The sequence below is a fragment of the Nyctereutes procyonoides genome, unplaced genomic scaffold (genome assembly GCF_905146905.1).
Source record: "Nyctereutes procyonoides isolate TBG_1078 unplaced genomic scaffold, NYPRO_anot_genome, whole genome shotgun sequence".
Taxonomy (NCBI): Eukaryota; Metazoa; Chordata; class Mammalia; order Carnivora; family Canidae; genus Nyctereutes; species Nyctereutes procyonoides.
Genome location: NW_026575160.1, coordinates 34,147,693 through 34,160,438, shown reverse-complemented (window position 1 = coordinate 34,160,438; position 12,746 = coordinate 34,147,693). Strand labels below are relative to the sequence as shown.

The 12,746-nt window shown below is 40.4% G+C and overlaps 1 protein-coding gene across 4 annotated transcripts in view; it reads left to right on the top strand.

The window, feature by feature from the left end:
* CADPS2 (calcium dependent secretion activator 2) overlaps window positions 1-12,746 on the top strand; it is a 447,623-nt gene that overhangs the window by 244,284 nt on the left and 190,593 nt on the right. For all 4 annotated transcript variants that reach the window (XM_055314464.1, XM_055314463.1, XM_055314462.1 and 1 more), the window contains exon 8: window positions 4,813-4,952. In XM_055314464.1, the coding sequence (XP_055170439.1) occupies window positions 4,813-4,952 (140 nt within the window). The remainder of the gene's footprint in view (window positions 1-4,812; window positions 4,953-12,746) is intronic.

The window sequence follows — 12,746 nt, the reverse complement described above, 5'->3', positions numbered from 1 at the left end:
TCCACCAGTACAGTCTTTTAGAAACAATGGATTTCACATGTACCGACCTCCGTTTGTTACATGTGTCAGTGTTTGTCCCGAGAAACAGACAATTCCAGGTCTTTCAAAAGGAGGAAACGTAAGCCAGGGAATTAGCTTCACATGTAATAGTACAGAACCACCAAAGAAATGATAGTGCGTAAACCCAGAGACTGACAAAATGAGAAAACTTGCACACCTTAGGGGTAGAAGGGCAGTAAGAGGAAAAGATGTCATCAGATATTATCTAAGCTCTTAGCTCTGATAAGAAACTATGGGGACGCCTCGGTGGCTCAGCAGTTGAGCCGCTGCCTTCTGCTCGGGTCATGACCCCGGGGTCCTGGGATCGAGTCCCACATCAGGCTCCCTGCGTGGAGCCTGCTTCTGGCCTCTGCCTGTGTGTCTGCCTGTCTCTCTGGGTCTCTCATGAATGAATAAATAAAATCTTTAAAAAAAAAAAAAAAGGAAACTATGAACTCCCTGAGGGATCTGAACCCTCCATATCTTGACCTTTGAGTGTCCCCACATCATGAGCCCCCAAATGTTTCATTGAACAGAGATAAGCAATAAACCCTTCCCCTGACTTCGCTTACAAGTACCCGTTAGGAAACCAAAATGAGGCAGAAATGATGGTAATCAATGGGACATGATCTTTAATTCGTGGATCAGATGCAATTAGTTATTTCAGGACCTAATTTAGTAACATGTCATCAGCATTTAGAGAAAGAGAAAATTGTCAAAAGTTTTCATTTTAATATTCTCATCCTGTAAACATAGAAGGAAGAATTAAAAACGAATAAAGTAAAAAAGCAAAACAAAACAAAACAAAAAAAAAAACAAATAAAGTCTGTAGGTGCCTCATGCCAAAATAAATTTTGGGGAAAAAAGGGTGTGGTGGGGAGAAAGAGAAAAAGCTTTCCAGAATCTCTAGGGAAATGCCAGCTATCCTTCAGAGAGTGAATATGCAGCTGTCTTGGTCTTTGTTTCCTTTTTGGGATCTTCTTCTAAGTTGATAACATTGTTTTGTCTACTGGTCCGAGCCAGAAATTATCACTTTCTTTTTAACTGTCATTTAAGAAAGAATCTGTAAAATATTCCATTGGATATTTTAGCCGTCAGGACTAATTCTATAATATCATTTTTTAAAATACCACAAATGCCATTTTATCTGTTACTGGATGTGCCTTTATATGCTTACGTGTATAGATACACTGGATTCAACTCTGCTGTGGCTTTTAGGATAGGCTAGAGAGAAGTCTCAAAATAGCAGTTGCATTTAACAACTTGGAAGTTGAGAATAGTTTGAGAAGCTTTTATGACTGTTGTCTTTCCTAGAGAGAAAAAGAGCTTTGCTTAAAAATTTCTCTGTGAATAGTTCACTTATACATGGAAATGAAGACTTTTTTGTTTTTTTTGTTGGATCATGCCAAATTCAGTTGCCATGTTTTGTTTCTGAGAACGTTTTAGCATACCTGAGCATGTTTAGAATTCTCCCATTTACATGGAGATTTCAGGGTTGTTTACTTTTCACCTTGGTATAAAATAAGAGTGGCTTAAAATATATACTGCATTTACTATCTTTATCCTTCAGAATATAGTCCTCTCATTTTAAAAATATCAAGGCTCGAAAAAAAAATTAAAAATTAAAAAAAAATAAAAATATCAAGGCTCGGATATAGTCTGTGTCTACATAAATGTCATGACTGACGAAAGAGGGGAAAATACATCATATTACCTACAGGCATACCTTGGAGATGGTGTGAGTTTAGTTCCAGAGGTCTGCAATAAGACAGATATCCTTACAAAGTGAGTCAGGAGTTTTCTGCTTTCCCCGTGTACATAAAAGTTAACGTTTATACTGTATTGTATTATGTGTGCAATGATACTGTCTTTAAAAAGTACATACCTTAATTAAAAAATAAGTATTACTAAAAATGCTAACCATCACCTGAGCCGTCAGGAGGTTGTAATCTTTCTGCTGGTGGAGGATCCTGCCTTGATGTCGACGGTCGCTGGTTCCTGAAGGTTAGGGCGGCCATGGTAACTTGATAAGACCACGTGACGCGTGCCATTACTGATTGATGACTCCTTTCACAAGTGAATTCTCTAGCAGGCAATGCTGTTAATAGCATTCTGCACACAGTAGAGCCTCCTTCAGAATTCGAGTCTGTCCTCTCAAACCCTGCCACTACTTTGCCAACTAGGTCTGTGGAGTATTCTAAATCCTTTGTTGTCAATTCAACAATCTTCAGAGCATCTTCAACAGGAGTAGACTTCAGCTCAAGAAACCAATCCCTTTACCCGTCCTGGAGAAGTACCACCTCACCTGTTTCGGTGTTATCATGAGACCGCAGCCATTTATTACAGCGCTCTGCCTTTCCCTCGAACACTCACAGGCCGTGGCAGGGTGGTTAACTGGCCTAATTTCAGTAGTGTTGTATCTCAAGGAATAGTCGTTCAGTCACATCTTCGGGTTCCACTTCTGGTCCTCTTGCTGTTTCCGCCACATCTGTAGTTACTTCTTCCTCTGACGTCTTCACACCTCCCAAGGTCATCCAGAAGGATTGGAATGAGCTTCTTCCAAACTCCTGATGCTATTGATATTCTGACCTCTTCTTAATGGCATCTAAAATAGTGAATCCTTTCCAGAAGGTTTGCATTTACCTTGCCTAGCTCCACCAGAGTAATCATTATCTATGGCAGCTTTAGCCTTACAAAATATGTTTCCTACATAAGATTTCAACGTGAAAATCACTCTTTGATCCATGGGCTGCAGGACGGCTGTTTTGTCAGCAAGCATGGAAATAACAATCTCATTGTCCATCTCCGTCAGGGTTCTTGGGTGACCAGGTGCACTGTCCTTCACAGTAATATTCTGAAAGGAATCTTTTTTTTTTTTTCTTAGCAGTAGGTCTCTCCAGTGGACTTAAAATAGCCAGTAAACCATGTTGTAAACAGATGTGCTGTTTACAGTTACCAGCGTCATTCCATTTACAGAGCTCAAACAGACAGATTTAGTGTCATTCTTAAGGACCCTAGGATTTTTGGAATGGTAAGTAAAGGAGCTTTAGCTTTAATTTAAAGTCACCAGCTATATTACTCATGACAACAGTCATCCTGTCCCTTCAATGCTACGTAGCCAGGAACTGACTTCTCCTCTCTGGCTATGGGAGTCTAGGATGACGTCTTCCAGTATAGGACTGTTGCATGTATGTTGAAAATCGGTTGTTTAGCATAGCCACTTTTATTAGCTAGATCTTGGGTAACTTGCTGTGGCTTCTACATCAGCACAGACTGTGTCACCTTGCACTTCTGTGTTATGGAGACAGCGTCTTTCCGTAAACCTCAGGAACCAACCTCTTCTAGCTTCAGACTTTCCTTCTGCAGCTTCCTCACCTCTCTTTGCCTTCATAAAATTGAAGAGAGTTAGGGTCTTTCTCTGGATGAGGCTTAAGGGGACGTTGTGGCTGATTTGATCTTCTATCCCAACCACTAAAACCTTCTGTATGTTAGCAATAAGCTGTGTGGCTTTTTATCACTTGTGCAAGTACTGGAGTCCACTTTTAATTTCCTTCAAGAGTTTTTCCTTTGTAATGACAGCTTGGCCCAAGAGACTGAACCTTCAGCCTGTCTTGGCTTTTGACAAGCCTTCCTCGCTAAGTTCAGTGATTGCTAGTTTTTGATTTAAAGTGAAAGACGTGTGACTCCTCCTGTCACTTGAACACTTAGAGGCTATTTTGGGGTTATTATCTTAATTTCAGTGTTACTGCTTCTCAGGGACCAGGGAGGCCCAAGAAGACTGTAGAGATACAGCATAATAACCAATTAGTAGAATAGTTGAAAAACACACATTTATTGATTAAGTTTGGTGTCTTATGTGAGCATGGTTCGTGATGCCCCGAAACAGTTACAGTTTGTCAAACAGTAAAAGTTTGAGACATTATGAGAATTCTCAAAATGTGACAGACGAGAGGTGAGCAGATGCTGTTGGCGGAAGGGCACCAATAGGCCTACTCGACGCAGGGTTGCCACAGTCTTGCAATTTGTAAGACACAGCATCTGTGAAGAACAATCAGGTGAAATGCAGTAAGATGAGGTCTGCTTGGATAAGGCATGTAATATCTGAAGAGTAAGCTGTTCTTCTGTGTTGGCTTCGTGAAGCTGTAGAGTTATGCAATAATCACTTGGTAATTTGGAAGTTTTCTTAAAAATAACTACTTCATTTCAGTCATTATATCATCTCTATAGTTTTAAAAACATGTCATCAGGGAAAAATCCTTTTTTGGTATTGATCTAAAACAAAAAATGTGCTATGGTATCAGTTTTTTCCGTCTCTAATTGAGTTTATTTCCTTTAACAATGAAAATATTAAAACATGAGTTGTATTTTTGCTGCCTAAAATAATTAGTTTTACTTTTTTAAACAAGCTATCTGTAATTTCAAAAGATAGTTCTTTCTGAACTTTTGTTCTGAGAAGCTTAGAATAGTCTTGAAATAATAGGTGTTTAACAGGTATTTCTCAACTGTCAATTCAACTGTAGCCTTTGTGCTATTACCTCATTATGAAGTGACACAGGAAGAAAACTCGCTATGTGATAATACGAAAACACATATTTGTCAAAAAGATAAATGAGTCTGTATTGAAAACCCATCTGTTGTGGTGGGAGTCAAACGGTTCAGACACATTTGGGCATGATACCTTCTTTTTAACAGGAAAACATAGGAAAGATTTCCATTCCAACCCTTAGACACCGTATTGTGCACTTAAATGTTTTCCTTTTTTGTCTTTTACAGGTGATATTATACCCAACTTCTAATAGCTCCAAGTCAGCTGACTTGCATCGAATGATAGTTCCAAAAAATAGCCAGGACTCTGACTTAAAAATCAAATTAGCAGTGCGAATGGATAAACCACCACATATGAAACATAGTGGGTGAGTGTGTACTTGAAGATACTTTTCTCCTGAATTACTGAATTCAATTTCACTGTATCACTTTTGTCAGTTTACTAAGAGAGCCAGTATATCATGGAATGTTCACCCCCAAAAATGACATTTATGGGATTACTTAATTTTTTAAACTCCTAGACATCTTTATATCTAAATACACAGATATTTAGTTAAAATAGCTGCTTCCATGCTAACATACGGTTGGTAATTGCAGTGGTATTCCACATCACTTCTATTGATGAAGAGTCATGATAGATGGAGACGACTTCTAGGATGTTATAACGATGTTTGAAACAAGCGTAGCGTTCAGGTCTCCAGAAATAAACTTACATAAAATATGTTAAAGCTGAAATGTCATTCAGATATAACCCAGGAGGCTGTGAAAGTTTTGTCAGGGAGGAGTGTGGGGGAACCGACGCTGGTGGGTGAGCCAGAGCACAGGGCCTGTCTCCTGGGGACCGCCGTGGGCCGGGGTCAACCTTCATCTCTGCCAGGGCTCCTTTTCCCTTGTGGTTGGCGAGGTAACAGGTCTGAACTCTTGAATACAATAAAATGAGTATTTTAGAAGCCTGAGTCCTTCTCAGGTTAGCACTATGGGACTCACAAAGCCAAATCCCAGCACAGAGTTGTTAGTTATTAAGAAAGAACGTGACCTTTTTTCACTATAGGGAGAAGCAGTGGCTAAAGTGGCTCCCTCTGAGATTAGCAGCCAACATAAGAGTCTGAGAATATGTGTTCCTGAACAGACAGATGCCATCTGCTGGCTTTGGACTCAAATTACCAACACTGTGGCAGAGCTAACTGATGAGTCCGTAGGATAAGTATCCTTTAGATGACCAAACATGGGACCAAGGACTACATCACTTCCTTGGTTGGATGGGCAGTGTACACAGTGTCAGAACCAGTCTTGCTGATGGGAAAAACAGCTCAGGATGGGCTCTTTGAAGGGACACCATAAATTTGATAGCCCCCATTATGGCATCTTCTACGTAGTAATGCAAACTAAAGGTTAACCATGACTCAGCTCATGATGCAGACGGAGTTCCTGGGATTTAATATTTAGAGTTCTTCTCATTGATCCATCTATCTGCTCACCGTTGATTTATCTAGTAGGCATGTATTGAGCACTAATTCGTTCCTCCCAGAACAGACCGCAGTGAGATACCATCTCAGACCTAAAGGAAGTGGCTAGTCAGGGATTCAGGCCGGTATACAAGTATCTAAAATAGTGATAAAGGCTGTAAGAGAGGAATGGGAACCGGTGGAAGGAACACCTGATTTTTGCTGCAGTTAGTCATGAAAACCTGACTTTTGAGATAAAATCTGAACTATGAATTCAGGGGGGCAGTGAGGACAGAGGGCATCCCGATCACATGACATCGTATATATCTGGGCAAGAGTTCTGGAAGGACTTTTAGCCAATGAGGACAAGTTGAGCTCAGCTAGCCTCGAGAGCTTTGACTAGAGGGTTGGAATGCTACCTTAAAGTGCTTAAAGACTAGTAGAGCCCGGAGTTAGATGTAAAGGAACAGGTGTTCCAGGCACTGCAGTTACTTCTCTATTCTTTGTATCAGCCTCATTTGATGAATGGAACCATAAGGAATTGGAGCCTACATAATTTCCAACATAGTCTTTAATTTACAAATGGCCACCATGGTGAACACTCCTGGAGCCTTCAGAGTGTCCCCCAAACCAAGATTAAATGTGAGGTTGGGCACATGGCAAGTTTTATAGCCTTTCATTTCTGTAGAAAGAAAGCCCTATTCTCATCTTTGGTAGCTTCTTCCTTTTAGAATGCGCCAGGGCAGGAGGAATAATCCAACCCCCCTGTAAGAATTGTTTTTTTTGGTTGGTGGTTCTTTTTTTTTTTTTTTTTTTTTTTTAAATCATTCTTTTGTACTGAAGGATAACTGGCTTATATGCTTATATCCTCTCTCTGAGCCCTTGACCAAGTCAGGAACCCCAGGATGGGTCTGGAGTTGACTTCTGTCCAAGACTCCTGGTGAAGGGGATCACTAAAGAGAATAGATCATAGTCTTTCAACTTAATATAGTAAGCCCAGGAACTCACCTTGGATTCAGGTCAGGAATGCTTTAATCCAGCCACGTGACTTGTCGTCTGCCATTCCTAAATACCAACAGGCAATTCTAGGCATACAGGTATCTCTGCAGTTTATCGTATGTAAAAGGAAGGAACTCTAGAACTGAATCTGTGATGCTCTTCTGCTAGTTGCTATGTTATGCAGCATAATTAAGAATGTTATATTTCAAAAAAAAAAAAAAAAAGAATGTTATATTTCATAATAGCAATTCAGTAAAAACTAATGTCAGTATTGGACATAATCATAATGACGATCAACCAGTTAAAGGTTCTCGACATTGCTGTAATGGCATTTTCTCCCTGTGAGCAGTACAGGTGCTTTACCGCAAGCACCTGTTTGGGTTCCTCAGTTGCGCTTGAAAACAGGTATTTTAAAAACCACCCCTGTGTATATGGGCAAACACGACTTGACCTACATCATAACTGTATTCATCTTTTTTCGGCAGTGTTTCATAAATGGGTTTTACTGAACTTAATTACATTTAAGAAGAGAAAGTTCACTAACCTTTTTCTTCCAAGTACTCTATCAGATGCCAACACGATAATAGGATGTGAGTAGTAGATTAATCGCACTTTGCTTGGGGGCTGGATTGTGTTCTGTCAATAATTCATCCTACAATGAATAATTAACAGATGAGTAATGAATAATTGAAAAAGAGACAAGCCAAGTCAAAAAAAGATTAATTTGTCTTTAAAATACGGCAAACCTCTCTTACAGATAAACTTGTCAAGTGGATTAAATGATAAATTGGGAGGGTTATGGCTTTTTATCTTCAAAGCACTTTTGAGAACTAGACTTTGAAATCCTCTGGATCTTTAGTTATAAAAACCTTTTGGATGTTCTAATACTGTGGGCATCTCTTATGTGAACTATCATAATATGTAAGTAGATCAATATTCATCACATTTATGGCACCTGTGTGGGCCCTAAATAAATACATTTAATCAGTGTTTATTTTTATTGCCCCCAATTGCACTGTGAGTTTCTTAGACCTGTTTGAATCCCAGTACCCCCCATGGTATGTGGTCAAGGATAGGTATTAATATAATAATGATGATGAAAATAGGAGTGTGCTCCTTAGAGCTTTAAGGAAAAAATGACAGTAAGTTGCATTCCTAAGTTGAAATGCAAAGGGTTCTAAACACAAGTTAGAGAATAGAGTATAATTGTAAGGTGAAAAACACCTAAAATGAGTGTGTTTGGTTCTCGACTGTTGCTTTTTTATTTTTTTAAAGATTTTACCTATTTGAGAGAGAGCAAGAGCTGAGAGCACACAAGCAGGGGAGAGGGAGAAGCAGGCTCCCCGCTGAGCAAGGAGCCCAATGTGGGGGCTCGATCCCAGGACCCCAGGATCATGACTTGAGCCAAAGGCAGATGCTTTGACCCACTGAATTACCCAGGCACCCCTCAACTGTTGCCTTTTTAAATAACCTTTTTTTAAAGCAGAAAAATATATCTGAGCTAAAGCTCATGTTTCTGATAACTAATCAGTCCACGACTGCAAATTATCGTTTTTTTGGAATAGGATTGACTCGGAATGCCCTGGTGGCTCAGCGGTTGAGCATCTGCCATTGGCTCAGGGTGTGATCCTGGGGTCCTGGGATTGAGTCCTGCATGGGGCTCCCCACGGGGAGCCTGCTTCTCCTTCTGCCTGCTTCTGTGTGTCTCTCGTGAATAAATAAATAAAATCTTAAAAAAAAAAAAAGGACTGACTACGTGTAAATGAAAATACATATAGTTTGGATAAAATAAACAAAAAGATGATTTCATTCTTTTAAAACCAAACTGGATGTTACCACATACATAGATTTGTTTTTTTTTTTAAAAAGGGCTCATTTATTCTTTGGAATATGTCCTATAAACTAATTATATAAACTTCTGTACATCTGTTAAAGGAATTACCAGCTAGATTTTGAATGGTTAAATAATTCATATCCAGTTTTTAAATTTATTTTCCTGCTTTTTTTGGGTAGCTGGAAGACAGAAGTCTTCTTGAGCAAATGGACTATCCTTTAGCATAGCCTAGTGGCTGAGTAACAGTATTAACTTATTTCTCAGAATACTCTTCCTGTTTTTATCAAATAACATTTTCCTAATTCAAATGTTATTTTTTTTTTCAGTCAAAAGAAAGGCAAAGTAGAACTAAATAAAACAAATGACTCTTCTAACAATTCTACAAGGGGAAAGGAGAAAGAAGAAAATTAAATTGTCACAAATATGTAGGAACAGATGACCAGGATCTCTCCAAGGTCTGCCTGCAACTGATTATTTTGTAGGAAAAAAAAACGAACGAAAACTTCATGAATATATGACTGTATAAGGGTTTTGTCACAGTTAAGAATTGGTAAGATAAAGTGTTAGCCAGATCACTGTCCCATAAATCTCCCGTTTCTTTTCTGCAGAGTCCTGCTTGGCTACTTAAGCATTTATTGATCAGATATATTGAAATAATTTGTAATTGCCATTTATAAAAGTCTCAGCTTAATTTATATCATAAAGGTTTACAAGGCGCTAGGCCTGTTTCTTGCTGCAGGGAGGGGCAGTAGTTGAGGCAAGAAGAGCGGTGTAGACTCCCAGCTGGCCGCGTTGCTGTCCTGCGCTTTCCGTGGAGCCGACCGCCGTGCACCCGGGGGCTGGGTGTCAGGCTGTCACACAGGGCATTTGCTCATAACGTGAAATGACTGCACTCTGATAAAATGGTCTTGTTTGTGACTTACAGGTTTATGATCTTCTGTTAGTTTAGGGGATAGTCCCGTTATCAAAGGGAGGGAAATCTTCCTTTGGTCAAGGTGGCCTTTCCTTAGAGGGCCCAGGCCTCACAGAAAGGACAGGTCTGTTTTTTACCCTGGAGAAAAAAAAAAAATTGATTCTCCATTTAAGTTGACCTTTTAGGATGATTTTCCTACCTGTCCTTATCTAAAAGAGCCGTGTTTTGACATTTGAACCGATAGATAGGTCTGTTTGCCTTCCTGGTGTGAATTTACCTTTTTCAGGCTAATTTCATATTCAATCTAATTTCATAGAAATCCCGCTTCTTACTGCTTTGCCAAAACTTCTGACAAAGTATTGGTTAGATTCTTAATTAATGGTTCTTTTTCCAAATACAGCTTTCAGAAGAGAAGTCGTCCTCTGGTACCTGGTAAACACCAGTGTAACTGCTGTAGAATAATTAAAGAGCATAGGCCATAAAGCCAACTTCGTTTTTCCAAATGCCTTATTTTCATGTCCCTTTCAGTTGCTAATTTAAATCATTAAGAACTTTATTTCTCATCTCAATTTACTAGTGACTAATTATGTAATAATGGTAGAAACATTTTTAAGCATGGCTTTAATGATCACTAAACTAGATGTTTTAACTTATATTCCCTTTGCAAAACTTCTCTGATTTCTTCTGTGATAAATTTGTTTGCCTTAAACTGTAAGATTAAATGTGGCTTTCTGTTCAACACCCTCTTACTCCCAGGATTTTTCTTCAGGGTGAAACATTTTAACCTTATTTTCTTCTTTTTCCTGCATCAAATTACTATGTTCTTTTGCTTTTCATTCTCCTTCTGTGTCCTGTCCGAGCATCTTTAAAAGCACAGCAGGTAAGATTATTAAAAGCAGAATATGAGGTCTTTTAAAATTCTCTTTCAGAAACCACGGACCGTAGTCATAGGTTATCCTAATTAATTTGGGGCACTCTAACAAAATCATAGTGAAAACTATTTAGGAGTACTATATAATTTTATGAACAGTTAACATACAGAATCATAATTGGACAGTTCCATCTCAGTTGATGCCTTCCCATAAAATTCTGTGCTATGTACTGGCAAAGTAGTACTTTTTATTGCTTTGCATGTATCCAGAAATTTTAAAATATTAACCCTGAGTTTATACAGCAAAACTCTTGGGCTTGTTAAACGATCCTTGTGGGAGGTCAGGAAAAACTTGGGCTTTATTTAAAGATACTTGTTTGTAGTTGATTCCCCTGACAGACGTTGCTGGGTGGCGGTACAGGTGGAGGACAGTGCAGTCGCAGTCGTGTAGAACTAGCAGTGGTTTCAGAGCCAGGACGCTGGTGTGTGTGGTCTTGCTCTGCTGCTGACGTGGGTAAGTCACCTCGCCTGGCCTGGCCTGGTTTCATCCGTTGCTAAATGGGACGTCTGACGATCAGGAATTTGGCCCCTTGAGCCCCCAGAAATGCAGGACTTATCAAATCGTGTCCTCCTTGGCCCCTCCAGGAATGCTCCTCGCGTTCCATGGCACGCACAGCAGCGTAGGGAGGACATGCAGGGCCTAGGGTGAACAGGGGGGTCGAAGGGAGGACGCCTGGGAAGGTGAGACGTTTGGGGATGTGTCTACATCTTCTCAAGAGGAGAAGAAGAGGAAATATGAAGACTGAGACATCAGGCTGCCTTTATGTGAAATTCATTTGAAAACTCCTTCTTGTGTTCTGCTCATGGCAGTCAGGAGCAGGTGCACGCGGGGTGCCTGGGTGGCTCAGCCCGTTGTGTGCCTGACTCCTGATTTCGGCTCAGGTCTGTCTATTTTGTGTCTTGCGACTTTGCTGAATTCACCTACCGGTTCTGATAGTCTTTGGGTGTAGTCTCTAGGGTTTTCTCTATGTCGTATCACATCGTCTGCAGATAGTCACCGTTTTACTTCTTCCGTACCGATCTGGATGCCTTTCATTTCTTACCTGACTGTTGTGGCTGGGACGTCGGTATTGTGCTGAATCAAAGTGGTGAGAGCAGACATCCTTGTTTTATTCATGGTCTTAGAGAGAAAGCTTCCCAGCTTTTCACTGTTGAGTCTGGTGTTTGCTATGGATTTTTTGTATTTGCAGAAGTAGTACCTCAATGTGCATAAGATGCTTCCAGGAGAAGGTGGCTAACCCACGGTGATGATATGTCTCAGCAGTTATAAGACCCTGGAGAAAGTAGGACTGGGTAGGACGTGCTGCTCAGGCCTTGGGGCCGTGAGACCACACTGAGGAGTGCAGCCCCGGCTGGGCCTGCACGTGCGGAGCCATGTTGGTAGTTGAGTGACAAACCAAACTTCCACCGGGGCCAGCTGGCCATTCTGCTATTTAAGTCTGGTTAAAAGCATGGCCTGTATCCACACCCAGTGATCCATCCAGGAACAGGGACTGCAGCCCAAACTCTGAGTACCAGAGACGGAAGTCCTCAGCCTTGTCGAAGGGGACACCTCAGTCTTTGAACCTTTATTGTGTTTTGTGCAGGTTATTCTCTATATGAATGGGTCGTGGCAATAGAACAATTAGTAAAACAGCCTCCTTGTGTATTTTCCGTCCCTCTCCCCCAAGTTCTCCCCCTCAAAAATCCATTCCTATATATATATGTATCTTCTCACCCATCCTACAACCTTTATGTATGGAAGAGTACTACCCAGAGGTGCCTGTCAGGAGACGGATGGCAGAGAAACTTCTGGATTAAATCTTATTACCAGTCTGGTAAATGTTATCTTTAAGTGCTCATTTTGTTGGAATGTTGCTATAGAAGGTTCCGGACCTCGGGTCTCAGGTAGTTTTGATGAACGCACAGTAGAACTCTTTTATCCAAGCCTCCTAGGGCTGTGAAATAAGTTGATAATAAAGTTGAGCTTCTGGGAAATTTGCTGGGCTCTACGTTCCTCCCCTCGCTTTCTTCCCGCCTTGTCCCAAAGGATGTTCTAAA